The sequence below is a fragment of the Strongylocentrotus purpuratus genome, unplaced genomic scaffold, assembly GCF_000002235.5.
Source record: "Strongylocentrotus purpuratus isolate Spur 01 unplaced genomic scaffold, Spur_5.0 spur5_scaffold_20, whole genome shotgun sequence".
NCBI lineage: Eukaryota > Metazoa > Echinodermata > Echinoidea > Camarodonta > Strongylocentrotidae > Strongylocentrotus > Strongylocentrotus purpuratus.
In genome coordinates this window covers 9,865,040-9,883,056 of record NW_022145606.1, presented here as the reverse complement: position 1 = coordinate 9,883,056, position 18,017 = coordinate 9,865,040, and the positions used below count along the sequence as shown (strand labels likewise).

Below are 18,017 nucleotides of genomic sequence, written 5' to 3'. Positions count from 1 at the left end.
GATCATTTCTATTTATCGTTATACTTTTATATTGTTGTTTTGTTGTATTCTGTATTCTTTGTATTATTAAGCTATGTTTGTATTCTTTATTATGTATCATTATCATGACATGTACATGTGTTGTACTCTCATACCCCAGAAGGGGGTCGAATGAGTCAATAAATTCTATTCTATTCTATTCTATTCTATTCTATTCTATTCTGGAAATAAGCTCTCGAGCTTTCGTGGGTTATCCTGTTCAAGCTGACTTATTTTTGATCTGTTATTATTGTATATTGTTGTATGTTGGAAGCTTGTCGAATAAAAATCAATCAATCAATCAATCAACCAACAACATCAACTATCACCAAAAACTAGTCTGAAATGAAAGCCTATGAAGGCGCGAAATCCAATATGGCGCTGTCCACATCCTTTCACGAGGTTCTTATTTTGAGAGGGGAAACACATCGTTGGAAAGATCTCACAATAAATTCAGGTATGTGAAGTAATTTATTTGTATTTCATTTAAGGTTTATATTAACGAGAGTAATCAAAGTACGTGAAACTTACACGAATTTGGGTATTTTGCTGTCGGACGCACACAATACAATATGCATGCAAAACTCATTTTGTTGTCCCACGTATACAAATTGGTGTTAGGTTGAATTAAATTTTCAACTTAATTTGTGTCACAAATGCAGATCAGAGCGACTTCAGAATACCCCACCACAACAAATCGACCAGATTGTCGTAGGTTAACCAATGATTCACCAAGATGGAAGGAAGCTGGATCTTAAGTAGGCAAATTCTTTAAAAAATATATTCACAAAATTGACTCCAAAATTTGAAAACACATCTGACAGAAAATCTGATTCTGAACTAACTCTGTAATTTATGTGTAACCGATACTGTAAACGCTGTTAATTTTGTGTGAATAAATTTTCGAGCTGAGCGACCCCTAAACATATTCGCTGGTAGTGGTTGTGAAATTCGCGTTACACGCAATAAACTCCGTCCAAAACACACACAAGAAGTCATGCTTACATTTTTGAAAGTTCTAACATTCGCAAAAACCGCTCATAGACTATTTCTACTTTACACATTTGGCCTGCTATATTCCAGCTTAAAGTCGATCTTTACTTAGGCCTACTTACTTTGATTTACTTTGGTGTTGAGGCTTGAAGCTTCAGCTTATGTGCCCCTCTTTACTGCATTGGATTCGCGTTGGTATGGGTAGTATTTCAGCGGATGGAGCTTCCAATGATTTTAAAGTTCTGACTTGAACTTATTGATTGATGAGGCAGTAATGGCAATTTCAGGAAGGTTCTTCCAACTATTTATGCTCCTTAGTCTTTGTGAAGCACTCCCCTGGTCCCAGGTTAGTGAATTGCTGTTTACATGTTGTAGGGTGTCTGATCGCGCACCCGATGTTGCAGGATCATGCAAAATTGGTCAATGTTTTTATTACCGAATCGAGATTCAAACCTTTATTTCTTGTGATCCTGAAGGTAATACTCAAAAAATGAGGTGTCATATGAAAGAGCAGATTAACCTCCATATTTCCAAACGGGCATCATCTCGGAATTCTAAAATATTGACGCATTCCATACTTGTATTTGTTTCTTTAGTCTCTTCTCTCATACATATTCATTTCACATCATTTGCTTATTCGCTTACAATGTACATAATAATTTATTTCAATAGGCCATTTTCGTAAATGTAACCAAATTTAATGCATAAGTCTTTGTGAAGTGCCTCAATACAAGTTATTTCATTCACCTGTTAAGAATAATAGTATTTCAATAGTCAGAATGCAAACTGCATATATTAAGTGTTGCTACAGTGCAGGTACATGTAGGTCAAGCCATAATGTTTGTCCAACCTGACACCAACTAATGTATGCAATTTGAATTCTGTCTATTGAAATACTATTATGGTTCATGTCCAGGGCAATAATGAATTACCAAAAAATTTAAATTCTGTAGATTTTTTTACTATGATGTGTACGTCCCTTGAGAGACCAATGCCAGTATAGGTGAGAGCAAACAATGGCAACAATGGCATGAACGGCCTGCCATGGTTAAGTCCAACTTAAACTCGATATTTAAGTGTAAGGTTTTAATTTAATGATCCAGTAGGTTACTTTTTTATTTTACTTTAGCTTTCCACTCGTTTACGCTTTAGTACACTCCTTACCTACATTCATTGTCTGATGTCTGTTAAGCTCTTTGCTTGTATTGTCCTGTCCCTATTCATTCATCCTCATTCACATTACCTGCCATAGCACCACACACACACCCTTCCTATCTCTTGGCTATTCAACCTAGCACACTTAAAGCACATGGCACTCTATCTTTCCTCAGGCTTTCTATTGGTTACTTACTTCATGTAAAATCTTGTGATTGTTTGTTATTGTTTCATGGACTGCATGTCAGCCATCTTGGCAGCCATTTTGAAGATGTTTTAACACATATACATGTAGCAGTGTTGCTCAAGTCAACAATCGTGTCAAGACTAGTTTTGTCTTGTGTGAGTCTTAAATTAGTTGTTTGTGAAACATCCCCATGCAGACCTGCCAACCAGTACGATTTAGTCGTATTTAGTACGATTTTTAGAAGCAAATACAACGTACGATTTTCCTTAAAAAAATATGATTTTCACAAAAAGAAAAAAAAAGAAGGCAAAATGCCAATTATGTTTTGTTAAGTATCCTTCAAGTATCTCACATTGGCAATTTGGGTATGTTCATTGGTTCATCGAACACACCAGTCATGACAAAATCGTGCATATTCAACCAATGATCCATAAAAAAATTCTTCCTGTAGGTAGGAACTGTAAGAGGCATTGATCCACGTAACAATCCGTGTTTATTTTTAAGAATAGAACTTTTGTCAGTAAAATACAACTTTTGGGATTAAAGAATACAGTTTTTGAACTCCAGAGGTTGGCAGGTCTGCCCATGGACACTTATCTTAATATTTTGTGCACCATTCTCATGGCAAGACCCAAACTCTGACGTACCGTGTTAACAATGCCTATGTTTTTTAATCATGCAGGTGGAACGCAAGGTGTCCTTCAAGACGTCAATGTCGCGGATAGCGCAGGGGGATTCGCCTACAAGGACAGTCACAAGGTCAACAGTGCCACCGCTAACAGGTTCATCTACTGGTAAGACTGCTTGGATATGCCTTTATTGAGAGAGAGGGAGGGGGAGGAAGAGAGGGGGGGGGGGGGGGGGGGGAAGAGAGAGGGGGGGGGGGAAGAGAGGGGGGGGGGGGAACTAGTCGGAACTTGCCTTGCAACATCTATCAGTATCAAAACTAGATCGAAACTTGTTGTGATTACTAAATAATTATCATCTTTTAAAAGAAGCATGCAGTGTTTAAAATAAGAGAAAAGTACTTATTTGTCTTAAAAAATTATTCGATCGGTATGTTGTACATTTTTTTTAAAACCTGATTTAGTCATCCTGCATGAATCAAAATGGCGGCTCGAATGTTCCCTTTATATTTTTGCACAGTTTATTATTTTTAGAGGCATCATAATGGCACTAAACATTGCCAAACATGGATGAAAATAATGTCAAATGGGAGAATATACCGATCTGAGCCAAGGTACGCATGTGTTTATTTATTTTATTGATAAAAAAGGTCACTTTTAAGGGGCATACTGATGAAATGCGTTATTTATACAGGCAGACGACACCGGTTCCCGATCGGTGCAAGGCCGTCAGGTCCCGGTTTATAAAATTCCTGACATGACTCAGGCCAACTTTAAAGATGCCATAATCTAGAAATGTATCTTCTTCTTCTCCCCGTTCTAAAGGCGCACTTCTCAGAATCGTGTAGAACTGGTGGAGAGCTCCCTCAATCACAATCTCCATGGCAACGCCCTGCGTCTCAACTTCCAGGGCTCCCCCATCATTCCAAGAGTGTCGATCCACGAGACCCATTCACACGTTGTGGTTCTGATCGCTACGTTCACATCGGTTCATCGTCTGCCGTTCCCCCATCCCAACAAATTGAATAAACAGGTGAGCTCAACAAAATATCATTTATCTCAAGTAAGAACAATTACCTCTAAATTTTCTATTTTCTACTAGGGCCCGGCCCCGTATTCAATTCAATACTTAAGTTTGAAATATGAGAATTTTACTTAGTCTCCGGCTTAACATGGGTGCAGCCATTTTGTTGAAAATGTGACGTACCAGGCGGAGTTGTACATGTTTTTAATTTTAAGATAATTTTAAGACTTTTTAATTCAATAACAAAACCTTTACTTTTCAATAAGGGAAAATCGTAGCCGAGAAGTTAAAAATTATATTTGGTGAAAAATTTATAATAGGGTAACAATTGTAACTCATTTATTCAGAAATGTGAAACCTTCACCCCAGAACAGCACCAACTTATTTATGCAATTTGCGTTCTGGCAATTGGAGTACTCGGTGAATGAAATGCTTCAACACCACAAACACCTGGGAAGTAAGAATTCATAAATTTGAATACATTTAGTTGATAAATGACTTCGCATAGTACGTCATGCAATTTTTCAAAAAAATGGCGATGCCCATGTCTTGCTGAGAAACTGTACTTTATTCTTGTTTTATACTTTTATGGAAATGTTCTTGGAAATTAAATAAAATTTACATAATAATAAAATAAACGTTTGTGTCACGTCTCCCAGAGCAATAATGTTGTTACTAATATTTTCATTATCAGGATTCCAACAACCAGTTCACAAGCTTTGATCTAACCTCCATCTTTGCCGACGCCTCCGTGACGAACTTCCGGGATGCGTCTAACATCCACGAGATCGTACAAGGCGGAGCTCAGACCTATGAGTTCCAGGCATGCGGGTCATGGATGACCGGGGATGGAGAGGCCTGGTTCGCTCTCTCGGTACGCAGCGGTAGCCTGGTCTTGGTCAAGATGGCCCCGCTTGGCTTGAGAGGTAAACAACATCTTCTTCTTCTTCTTCTTCTTCTTCTTTGTTGTAAAAGGACGTGTCTCGAGCGAGCTCCAGAGTTTTTGTAAGTTTTGTCGGAATTATACTGTTTATAATTACAGTTTTAATACTAGTGTACTACTAGTACACAGTACAACCATACCAAACCAAGTCCACCTTTCTTGTGTGTTAATAATTGTAGTTTTTATGCTTTTTTTGTGGTAACCTTGTGTAAGAATTTTTTGGCCACTATGGCCAGTGAAGCCGAACAGGCCTCCCGGGATAAGCCGGGGACCAGCTCGGCTCAAAATACCGTTCCTGTTTCTGCTGCCGAGCCGTTCAAGGCCGTAAGCAGAAACAATGGTATCGTTTTTGGTTCTGCAGCACATGTTCCTATTCATGATTACATAAGAGCGTTTGTAGACACCATTCCAGCTCATTGTATAGTGTCTGCCTCTCGTATCAGTAACCAACGTATTGCTATGTATCTGAATTCCAAAGAAGCAGTCTTGAGTGCCGTTAACAATGGTTTGACCTTTAGAGGCGCATTCATACAAGTCTTACCTTTGGTTTTGCCCACAACACGTCTCACACTATCTAATGTTTACTCAGAAATTCCGAACTCTGTTCTTGTAAAACAAGTTTCTGCTTTTTGTAAAGTAGTCTCACAGATTCGTCCCATCCCTATTGGTTTCAAGGATAAACAACTAGCTCACATCATGTCCTTCCGTCGACAAGTCCAGGTGCTGCTTACTCCGAATGTTACCCTACCCGATTTCGTTAACTTTATTCACGCAGGCACCAATTATCGCGTTTTTCTTTCCACTGAGGCGGCTCGCTGTTTTGAGTGCGGAGAGGCTGGACATATCGGCAAGAATTGCAAAAAAACCGCTCGGCCAAATGAGTCCGCAAACTCTACCCTTACGTCAACACAGGCAAAAGGAAAATCTGACCCACGACATCCCCCCAAAGTGTCTAAACCCTTACGGTCTGAACCTGAAACCCTTAATCTGAGGGCGTCCCCAGTACACACAGAAAAGCCTAGCGGCTCCAGCCCTAGGCCCGCCTCTTCGCGTTCAATGGTTGACGAAACCGCTGAAGGGGCCCTTGCGCGTAGGCCTACAACTCCGGTTGCGATAGTTTCCCGTAGCATTAATAATACAGAGCTGCCAAGTCTCCCGGATCCTGCGGGAGACTCCCGGATTTTGACCCAATATCCCGTTTTCCCGACCCCATGCAAAAATCTCCCGGATTTCCAGATTTTAAGTTGTATTATTTTCATAAACGACTGTTTCACAAGACTAGCATGTTGAGTTCGTACGTACGTATACAAACACACGGCAATTCTGTAATATGAATTTTCCTGTTATCCAGTCGTCGAATATAAATTTACCGTGATATCGTACTTTATTTAACAGCGTAATAAATGAGAGTTACGCCGAACGACTGGCGGGCTAATCTAACAAACCATTGGGAACATGTGATAATGTGAGTGGTGTTTGTGTGATAGCAATTCGCCTGCTTGCTCTGCCGGGCGGCTTCCTCGCCGGCCCCCGTAGCGTCCCGGTACGTTGGTGCCGGTTTCCGATCGGTCGCGTCAGAGCAGCCAGAAGTTGCACTGATACAACAAGCAGACTTTGTCTGCTGCGATCGGCCCAAAAAACTGCACATTTCAACATCAGTTTTTGGATTGATTTGGGGACTTTTGCGATGTGATTTTTAAGTGGATTATCATTTGATACCAACATGGCAGTGTTACTGCAGAGTGGATTTTGAAGCCGACTTTTTTTTTCTGATCTCCTTTGCCGTTGGGAACGCATCGATATAACTTGCATCTTCCGAAGGCGTAAGTCAACTTTGTCCAAAACAAGGCTGTATTTTGCCAGAGATCCTGAACAAAAACTTGAGAATAGACAAGAAATGGTCTGCAATTTCAAAGATGGAGGATGGCAATGGCTCAAAGAAATACACACTTCTGAGCAAAGTGATGAAATCTTTGCTTGTGATACCACATTCCAATGCTTCATGTGAAAGAGTTTTTAGCATTGTTAGGAAGAACAAAACTGATTTCAGGGGATCAATGAATTTGAAAACACTTCAAGCACTCCTAACAGAGAAAATTGCCAACACAGATGTCCCATGCTACCAAAGGGAGTATAGCAAGGACCTCCTTAGCAAACTCAAGCAAGCAACCTACCAGTCACTTCAAGGAAAACCCTCAAGCACACCCCAGTCCTTGCCTTCCACAAGTACATCCCCCATTTCACAATAGAGGTAACAGGAGTTCATAGTCTGAAATATGATGTGAAGTTCATATGTTATCAATTGTATGCAAATAAAATGTGCCATATCAAAGCCTTCCATTTTGAGAAATCATTGAAAAAATGTGTTCTAAAAGGGTTTCAAAGAGGCTTAAAACCAAGAGCTTTTGGGGGCCTGCCCCCTGCCCCCCCCCCCCCCACCAGGGGCACTAAAAGGCCATTCTTGGTTCCCGCCAACAATGAAGTCGTTCGATGCTGCTCTCTCAGAAATCTCCCTGATTACCCAAATCAAATGTTGGCAGCTCTGATAATAGTCCACCTAGCAGCTACCCCACAGGCAGTAGCCAGGACAAAGCTCCTCCTCTTGTAACCCCCACAATTTCTTTGACCCAAACCCTTTGCGACCCCATCTGGGGAACACCGCCCGCCCCGTCCAGACTTTTCGCAGATGTTGTTAAAAGGAAACAACCTCCCGAACCTTCTTTGGTAGACTCCCCTAAACTTACTCCAATTGTGTCTGCTACCCCACCGCGGAAACTAATGAGAAAAGTTTCCTCTCCCGTGACGTCAGAACCTCCCTCCCCTGTATCAGTATCGCTCCCTGCGTCACCAATCCCATCCTCTCCCGCTTCCACGGTAGACACTGTCGACACTGATGACGTGGCGGGATGGGATGATACACAGACTGACGATGAATCCTTTGACTGGGCCTCCTCTTTTCCGTCCAGTCAAGGACCCCTCTCTTCAAAGGAAATTTGCAAATTTCTAAAGATTGTCAAAGCACGGAAAAAACCTCTAGAGGTAGCGAGAAAATTCACTTCCAACATATCAGGACTTGTAAGACAACTTAGACCCCTGAGGAACAGTCCTCTGTTTACTAAAAGTACACAGCAGAGGATTTACAAATTAATCAAAAATTTAGATATCTAATATGGCCATCTTCTTATGTAATATGAGCGTAGACCTGCATGCCTTTCTCTCCCTTTTTATGACGCTGTCGTTGCTCACCCTTAATACTGGAGGTTGCTCCAATGCCATGAAGAATGCTTCAGTGTTTAGTTATGTTGATAATATTGCGTTTGATTCTGACATTGTGTTTCTACAAGAAATTAATGACCTCTCCCAGAATTCTCAATGTTGGAATTTGTGGTCATCCTATAAACCTTTTTGTGCCCCCGGGCATAATCGAGGATCCGGAGTAGCTACCCTTGTGAAGAATAATCTTTGTAGTGATATTGACTCCTTAGTTATACTTAATAGCCACATTATATATGTTAAAATTGAGTTCGATGGTGGTATGTATCATTTATATAATGTGTTAATGCCACAAGATGACGGCCTTGCTATTAAGGCTGTTCATCTTCTTGCGTATCATGTTAATCAGTGCAGTGATGGTGTTATTATTATTGGCGGTGATTATAACTGTACCCTATCTCCGTCATTAGACAGATTGTGCATGCCTAATGAGCATAGACCTAAGTTATCTTCTGCCCTCAAGGAAGTGATTGATAGTAATAAACTTTGTGATACGTGGCGCAGACTTCACCCTCATGAAAAGAAATACTCTTGGCATAGGAACAACCCTCACAGCGTTAATGGTGTTTCTAAAGCCAGACTTGATCGTTTTTATGTGTCTTTTCCCCTAATACCTTCATTACACTCTTGTCGTATTCTACCTTGTACTCTCTCTGATCACTGTGCGATTTCCCTGAAAATTAAAATTCCCCCACAGAAGCCAAGAGGATGTGCTTTTTGGCATCTTAATAATTCCCTTCTTGATGACAATGACTATAGAAGTATTATTAGTCATTTCTGGACTGACTGGCAAAATAAAAAAGCCGACTTTCCTAACATTCTGTCATGGTGGGACTTTGGTAAATCCCACATTAAGGTGCTCACTCAAATGTACGGATCTAAGTTAGCCAATGAGAAGAAGGAAACGATATTGAATATCAATAAAACCATCGACGAACTGCATTCTTCGCCTGAATTCACGCCTGATATCCAGCAGGCTCTTGCTGAACAAAGAACTGAACTAAACATTCTCCTTAAGAATCAAGCCAAGGGTGCTCTTGTAAGGTCACGTTTTCAATATGCTAATGAGATAGACACTAGCTCATCCTATTTTTATGGTCTTGAAAAATCAAACTCTACTTTTAAAACACTCTCTCGTACCCGTCTCCCTTCGGGTAACATTACAGAGGATCAGAACGATATTAAAATTCACGTTCGGAATTTTTATAAGAATTTGTACTGTCGTGTACCTATTGATGAAAATTCGGTTGATACTATTTTATCTGATCTATCGAAACTCAACCCTGAGGATTCAAAACATCTTGACGCTCCTTTGTCATTCAATGAACTTGATATTGCTGTCACACAGCTCGGCAAAAATAAAACGCCTGGTCTAGATGGACTTTCTTCTGAATTCTATCAGACTTTCTGGCCCTTGATAAAAAATGATCTCTTCTCTGTATTACAATATGCCATAAGTACTGGAACCCTCCCACATACTTTTCGTAGAGCAGTGATTACGTTGATTCCTAAAAAAGGAGACCTGGCAGACATTGCAAACTGGCGACCAGTCTCTCTTCTAAATAATGATTACAAAATTTTTGCAAAGATACTTGCCAATAGATTGAAACATTATATTACTAACATTGTATCTGAAGACCAAACGTATTGTGTTCCAGGTCGAACGATTTATGACAACTTAAATTTGATCCGAGACATTGTACACTTCTCTAATTGCAATGATACCCCTCTTGCAGTAGTTAATTTGGATCAAAGGAAAGCCTTCGATAATGTAGATCATAATTATCTCTTCAATACCATGAGAGCTATGGGCTTTGGAGAATATTTTATTTCTTGTATTCAACTTTTGTATAATGACGCAGAGGGCTTAGTCAAAGTGTGTGGATCCCTCACTGCGCCTTTTCCTTTTCAAAAAGGCATACGCCAAGGTTGCCCTTTATCTGGCTTTCTGTATTCTATAGCCATAGAACCTTTTCTTCACAAGTTAAAAGTTAATCTTTCATCGTGTTCTTTCTCCTTACCCAACACAGATATGAATGTCTCGGTATCTGCGTATGCGGATGATATATCAATTTTTGTCACTGAAGACAAAGGCTTTGATATTATTCTAGATACATATAACACTTTTAGCAAGGCCTCGGCTGCCTGTCTTAATTATGTTAAATCTCAAGGACTGTGGGCCGGATCATGGTCGAAACGTAGAGACAGGCCCCTTGATTTCCTGTGGAATTGCGAAGGTCTCCTCTTTCTTGGAGTTCATCTAGGAAATAATAATAATTATGTAAACAAAAATTGGTCAAAGTGTAAAGAAAAACTGAGTAAGACTCTATCTCGATGGAGCTCCCTTTCTTACAGTTTGTCCTTTAAAGGCAGAATCATTATTGCTAATCAATTAGCTGCATCTAAACTTTTCCATTGTCTTGCAGTTTTGTCTCCCCCTCAGCAAACACTAATTGAACTCCAAGAAATGCTTATTAATTATGTCTGGTCTGGTAAACGACATCTTTTAAGAAAGCAAATTCTGTTTCAACAACCCAACAAAGGTGGACTTGGTTTGGCATGTCTCCAAGCACGAACCCTTACATTCCGTTTTGCCTTTTTACAGCGTTATCTCAATCTCTGTTCTCATCCTGCGTATGCCCTTTGTTCTCATAATTTTCGCAGATATAAGAAACTAAATCTTGATTTTCCTTTGTTTCTGACTGAATTAGACCCAAAGTTTTATACCAGCCTTCCTTGTTTCTATTCGGAAATTTTGCGTGCTTGGATTACCTCTGGAGCAAGCGTCGAGACATCGTCCTTTACTGTCAACCATGTGTTAAACATTCCCTTGATTTATTATAAATTTCTTCAATTTACACTGGATGGCGACAAGATCTTCCCTGTTAGACTATTTGCATGTGGAATCAAACTCGTCAAGCATCTTGTAAACCCGAACAACGGTACCTGGCTCCGAGCAGACGAGGTCGTCATTGCCTCCACTTTGCAGCGTCCGTCTTTACGCCTTTTGGAACTTGACCTCTCTCGACTTCACAAAGAGATTTCCGGTTTGTTTCCTAGATTCTTTTCGAACAGCGGACTAAGACTGTCAGCAGCTTCAGCTTATCTTCATAATCTGACTGAACCTGTTACCTCTCCGTTCTCGATCATAACTAAAGACAACAAGAACATTCTTGCCACGCCGACTAAATCGATATATCGAATCTTCAACCGTGCTATTAACTTTCTTCCTAGAGCTCAAGTTACTCATTGGCACGAGGCTGGGTTACTTTCCCCTTCTAAACTAATCAACTGGACTGAAATCTACTGCTATCCATCATCTAAGAAAGATGGGGACACTCAGTACAAACTATTACACAATGTTCTTCCGTCGCTTGCCGTTCTTCATCATCTTAATCCCGATATCTCCTCTTCATGTGGATGGTGTGGCAAGAAGGGAACTATTCTACACCTCTTTATCGAGTGTACTTCTATACAACCGGCCTTGGATCTTCTTCATCATCTTCTGTCAAGTCTTCTACCCGAAGTAAACATTGACTTTGACCTCTACTGGACTCTGGTTCCACATGCAAGAGGTCGTAACAGGGAGGCCGTGCGCCTATCCAACTTTTTTATTGTCATTCTTAAAAGCACATTATATTGGCTTTATCGTACCTCTCGTTTTCTTGATCCACTTCCTTTTTGGAAACTTAGAATCAAGAACAGAGTCATTCTTGATTATGAATTTCGCAAATTACAAAACAATTTGGTGTTATTTCATAAGATATGGTCGTACAATAATGTACTCTTTCTTTCAGATGATATTGATCTCACATGGTTGATTTAATTGTTGTTTGTGATAAGTTTGTCTTGAGAAGAAGCTCTTAGTTGGAAGTTATGAATTCCCACTTAATCGTTTTGAAACACTCTATGGATGTGTAATCATTTGTAATCAGTGTTTAGTACAATTTATGTTTTTTCTCAATTTCTACCGTCGAAATTATTGTTTTTTTATGAATTGTTTAATGGTTACTTTCTCATGTATTACGTACTACTTGTTGTTGATTATTGGTATATGATTCACAAACACTTATTATATTAAGTGCATCACTGTTATTTTTTTATCTGTTTTAATTATTATATGTATTGTAAATAAAGTTTTACTTTCTTCTTCTTCTTCTTCTTCTTCTTCTTCTTCTTCTTCTTCTTCTTCTTCTTCTTCTTCTTCTTCTTCTTCTTCTTCTTCTTCTTCTTCTTCTTCTTCTTCTTCTTCTTCTTCTTCTTCTTCTTCTTCTTCTTCTTCTTCTTCTTCTTCTTCTTCTTCTTCTTCTTCTTCTTCTTCTTCTTCTTCTTCTTCTTCTTCTTCTTCTTCTTCTTCTTCTTTCTTCTTCTTCTTCTTCTTCTTCTTCTTCTTCTTCTTCTTCTTCTTCTTCTTCTTCTTCTTCTTCTTCTTCTTCTTCTTCTTCTTCAGGATAATCTGCCTCCTCCACGTGTTAAGTTTCATTTATCCATCCATTTCAGCCACTCTTGAGATCATTACACCGGCTTCCTTTGAAACAAAGAATAATTTTTAAAATACTCTTGCTTGTGTACAAAATACTCAAAAATCAAGTTCCACAATATTTAGATACCTGTTTGAATCTAAATACAGGGCATTGAGGTCAGTGATGGGACATTAACAATATCTGCTTTAAAATACTGGAATGATCTACCACTCAAAATTCATCAGTCATTATCTTCAGAAAGGCCTTGAAAACACATTTTGCAGTTTGTATAATTTACATGTATTTATGTAATTGTCATTTTCTGTAATTTTTCTGTAATAATAATAATAATAATACTACCAATAATAATAATAAGTTATCATATCTGTAGGTATTACAACACAGAATGAAGTCAAAGAGTCCTCTATCATGGAAAGGTTGTGGACTGGTCTCGTCCCAGTCGCCATCAGGTATTGCTATTTGTACTCTTTTTCTTTTTTCCTTCTATGACAAGCAAATGCCAAAATGAGATTGTGGGACTACAGACTCTGAACTGTAGAGACGATGATGAAGATGAAGATGAAGATGGTGGTGGTGGTGGTGATGATGGTGGTGATGATTGTGGTGATGATGATGATGATGGTGATGATGATGATGCTGATGATGGTGATGATGGTGGTGATGATGGTGATGATGGTGGTGATGATGATGACGACGATGATGGTGATGGGGAGGGTGATGATGATGAAGATGATGAAGATGATTGCGATGATGATGATGATGATGATGATGATGATGGTGATGATGATGGTGATGGTGATGATGATGATGGTGATGATGGTGGTGATGATGGTGATGATGGTGGTGATGATGATGATGATGATGGTGATGGTGATGATGATAATGATGATGATGATGAAGATGATGATGAAGATGATGATGATGATGATGATGATGATGATGAAGATGATGATGATGAAGATGATGATGAAGATGATGATGTTGATGATGATGTTGATGATGAGGATGTTAGTGATGACAATAATAAGACATAAAAAAAAAGATTTTGTGTTGCCCTTCAAGACCGACCCCAAAATCTTTTTAATTTTTTTTTTTTAAAACCGTTTTTCAGACAAAAAAAAATACTAAGCAATCAAAACTGAGAAATATCGGCCCAAAGACGGAGGAAAAACAAAATTCTGACTGACCGAACGATGTTTTGGCAGCTAAAGGGCAATGCAGCATCATTTTTTTTAAGGCCTAATAGTAGTAGTAATAATAAACAGATCATCTCAGTGCATGTTATACTATTATGTTTGATATCTCTTTTTGTGTTGCCAGGAGAGGCCAAGATGCCATGTATCTGGCCCAGAGTGTGGCTGTTCGACCCCTAGGCCAGGACATGATGGCTTTCAGTGTATCTAGAGACCACAAGCTAAGGATCTGGTCATGCAAGGTAATATTAGTTCCAATTCAGCCTTTAAATAGACCTTTTCTTTATGTCTTGATGGGTACATCTGTTTTCTTTTGTATATCAGTTGTCACATTTCTTATGTAAATCAATCAAATATACTATTATTCTTGTTTGATTGTTTGGTATTTGATTTTTCAATGAATGCAGATATGTTCTATTTTTAAATATTTCTTTTTTTGTTCACTTTTCTTTAGACCTTGAACTGCCTGATCACCAGTGACCTGACCAGCTTCCTGCCAGAGGGCATGATGGGATTAGACGAGCAGCCTATCCTCCGTCACGAGATCCGCGTGATCCAGGGTTCAACGCCCTCTAGTCTGACCCTCAGTATCTACTTAACAATCTCACAACTTTCACTGGTAAGTGAATTTAATACTACTACTGCTACTACTACTACTTATACTGCCACTACTACTATTGCTGTTACTGCTACTAACTACTACTACTACTACTAATGATAATAAAAATAATCGTGATGATGATGATGATTATAATAATAGTAATGATGCTAATCATAATCTGTAGCTTATAACAAAAATTGTCATTTGTCAAAGTTTTGTGAAACGCCCCCCAGTTCATATCATATCTCGTCTCTTCTCTTAGTTCCTGATCTTGGAGCAGCAGTGGCAGGATGGTCAGTGCCGTCTGTATCATGTGACCACGCTGGATGATGTCAAGGGTCAAACACTTGTTGACTTCACAATGACTGGTTCCCATGTCGTTGCCATGTGGGGCTTAGCTGATGGTGGCACAGTAGTGAAGACGACATGCTATTCAAAGTGAGTATGATGAAGATCGGATGAAATCTAATCTTGAGTTCTCGTTAAGATGGAGTTCCCTTTCAAGAGGAATTAGTTTAAAGACTAAAATCGACTTTAAGTTGGACTTAACTATGGCAGGCCATTCATGCCATTGCTTGCTCTCACCATTATGATCTTTAGATATTTTTTCTTCAATAATGAAGTATCACAAAATGTAAATTCTGTAGATTTGTGACCATGGTTTGTACGTCCTTTGAGAGACCAATGCCAGTAAATGGTGAGAGCAAACAGTGGCATGAGCGGCCTGCCATAGTTAAGTCCAACTTAAAGTCGATCTTAGTCTTTGTGAAACACCCCCCTGTCAGACCGCCTGTCAGACCTATCTATTGAGGCCACCCAAGAGAAAAGATGAAAGTGGCCATTCTAGACAGGTTCTACAACACATTTCCTTCTAGAGGGGTATACTAGTAACATGCATGACCACTGTTGACAGTCAGCCGTTCTAGACAGGTTCTACAACAGACGTTGAGAGAGAGAGAGAGAGAGACAAAATGCATGGCCACTATGTGCCCTATGATAAGGCATTAATCCTCATTACCAAGTCCCTCAGAGAGGATTTAAAGCCGTTGGTCCCCTGGTTGCTTACTTACAAGCATATGTTTTATCGTAGGTTCTAAATGAAACACAACTCAAAATAGAGACACATAATATAAGGGTGTGGTTGCTGTGAAGGTTTAATCAAGACATGCTTTCTTAGCGGTCATGTAAAATAAAGAAACAAAGAAACTAACCATCAACTTTGAAAATGAAACCCTTGTTAAATCGTTTTAGGCGCCGTATGTGAACATCCCCTTACGATTCTTGATTGATTTTTTTATTATGCAGGCAATGCCAAGAAGGATGGCAGCCGGTCTACCTGGAAACTGACCAGCTGACCAGTGTCCAAGTTCCAGCTTTTCTTGACCCTCGGGTAAGCTTAGAATGTCACCAACAACCTGTCTGTGAACAACAAAAAAAGATAATGAACAAAGGGAGAATATACTGTAGGCCATTTTCGTAACCAAATTTAAACTTAAGTGCCTCAATCCGAATTATCTAATTCACCTGTTACAAATAATTGTATATCATTAGACAGAAGACAAATTGCATAAATTACGTGTTGTTGGGTAGAGTGAGCCATAATGTATTATGTAAGTTACACGTTTGAACGACTAAGTGTGTGTAACTAAAAGTTATTTACACAATTTTTATCTCGTTATTTTAATTTGTATTATGATTTTTTTATTTAAAAAAAAAAAATTGTGTGAATGTTTTTAACGGACTAGCTGAAAAACAGCCTTATGGCTATGAGTAGGTGTTTTAATCATTGTTAAATAAATAAAACAATCAAACAAGTTTCATTGTCTCTGTCTCCCACTCACCCTCTCTTTACTTATCTCTCATCCTTCATTTGTCTTCCCTCTGATCACAGGAGGCGTACCTGGATCACATCTTCAAACCCGGCAGGTTCTCGGTTCAAACCATCCTCAGAGCCCTTCATGTAAGTACAAATCAGCATTATGTTTTCAGGTTGACAGTCTTTCACACCTCAGGGGGGGGGGGGGCTTTAGAAGCCTTTAGAAGCTTTAGAAGCCCACCTCTACATTTTCCGCGATAATTTTGTAATGCAAAAGAATCTTGCGCTGTAATTTTATGACTTTTTTCTTACGAGTCTTATTATTTTCGTTCTATGTAACTTCTCACGTACAATCATATGTTTGAGGTATTTTACCCTGTTAGGCGCCTTGAGCATCCCTTGGGGTGCATATGTGCCATTAAAATTTTGTTATTATTATTATTATTATAGTATATATTTCATGATATGTTCATTATTGTTGTCTCCAGACATACAGTCGTTCCGCCGGGGCTGACCTAGGGACCCTGATGGACGTTGACCTGCCTGATCCTTCCATCCTGCGACAAGATGCCTCCATCGTCGTGGAAACAGAGATACAGCAGAGAGTCGGGGGAGGGGAAGTCTCCCAGGGGGAGTACAGACAGCTGGTGGAACAGAGCATGAGCAAGTTTCTAGCCTGCTGCGTGGAGTATCATCAAGTGAGTTGCTGTTCTATGTAGGGAGATTACTCCCTATGTGAATCATTTTTCATTGAAGATTAATATGAGGATTGGTTTTAATATAACTCACATACTTATGAAGTTTTTGATACCCCACACACTTTCATTTTTATATTAGGTTGTAATTATCTCTCTCTCTCTCTCTCTCTATCTCATTCTCTCTCTCTCTCTCCCCTCACTTTTACCATATATCTCTCACTTCCCTCTCTCTCTCTCTCTCTCTCTCTCCCCCTCTATCTTCTTTTCTTTTTCCCCCTCTATTCCCTCTCTCTCTTTCTTACCCTCTTTCTCTCCTTTTTTGTTTAGGTTGCCAACAAGCCGTTAGGATTGTTCTTGGATTGTAACACTCACATGCCGTGCCTTATTAAAAGAGTAAGTACATACGGCTTACTTTAAATCATTGGGTCATGGGTCGGGACATGTTTGTGAAATAAACCCCTCTCATCTACAAATGGTCTGGTCCGATTTTTTCCTGACACTTTGTGATAATATTTAATTTTCACTGCTTTGCTTAACTTTTAGAATGTAAGAAACGTACATATTTCTTTTTAAACTGATATGCTTTAAAATCATGACCCCTACTTCATGGTAGTGTATAGCACCACTTTTTCCAGGCACTTTAAATTTAGGATTACATTTGAAGTGGGGCTAGGAGGGGAAGGGGGCCGCTTAATGATTTGTTCTCTTTGTAATGTACATAAAATTCAGAAATTCCCTTTTTTCAGGTTGATATTAGGTCAGGGGTCAAAATAAACCCTATATCTATTAAGGGTTTACCAATTTCATTGATCAACGATGTAATCAGGCCTTAAATTAATCGACGGCCATCGACGGCCAGGCCGTCGATGCCCCTATGACTGGCCGCGGTGCCCTCCCCAAAAAAGATATATTCACGGCCAAAAAGGCCGTGCCCTTTTTTTCAAACTGGCCGACGTGCCTTTTTTTCCAACTGGACGTGCCCTTTTTATTTTAAATTTGCGCACAT

At 39.4% G+C, this 18,017-nt stretch overlaps 1 protein-coding gene across 1 annotated transcript in view; it reads left to right on the top strand.

The window, feature by feature from the left end:
* Positions 1–352: 352 nt before the first annotated feature.
* LOC583090 (nuclear pore complex protein Nup160) overlaps positions 353–18,017 on the top strand; it is a 40,974-nt gene continuing 23,309 nt past the window's right edge. The window contains exons 1-12 of the mRNA XM_030992726.1: positions 353–475; positions 3,036–3,147; positions 3,805–4,012; positions 4,698–4,929; positions 13,074–13,152; positions 14,024–14,138; positions 14,351–14,515; positions 14,760–14,935; positions 15,803–15,887; positions 16,389–16,457; positions 16,802–17,011; positions 17,339–17,404. Coding sequence (XP_030848586.1) covers positions 364–475; positions 3,036–3,147; positions 3,805–4,012; positions 4,698–4,929; positions 13,074–13,152; positions 14,024–14,138; positions 14,351–14,515; positions 14,760–14,935; positions 15,803–15,887; positions 16,389–16,457; positions 16,802–17,011; positions 17,339–17,404 — 1,629 coding nt within the window. The 5' untranslated portion in view covers positions 353–363. The remainder of the gene's footprint in view (positions 476–3,035; positions 3,148–3,804; positions 4,013–4,697; positions 4,930–13,073; positions 13,153–14,023; positions 14,139–14,350; positions 14,516–14,759; positions 14,936–15,802; positions 15,888–16,388; positions 16,458–16,801; positions 17,012–17,338; positions 17,405–18,017) is intronic.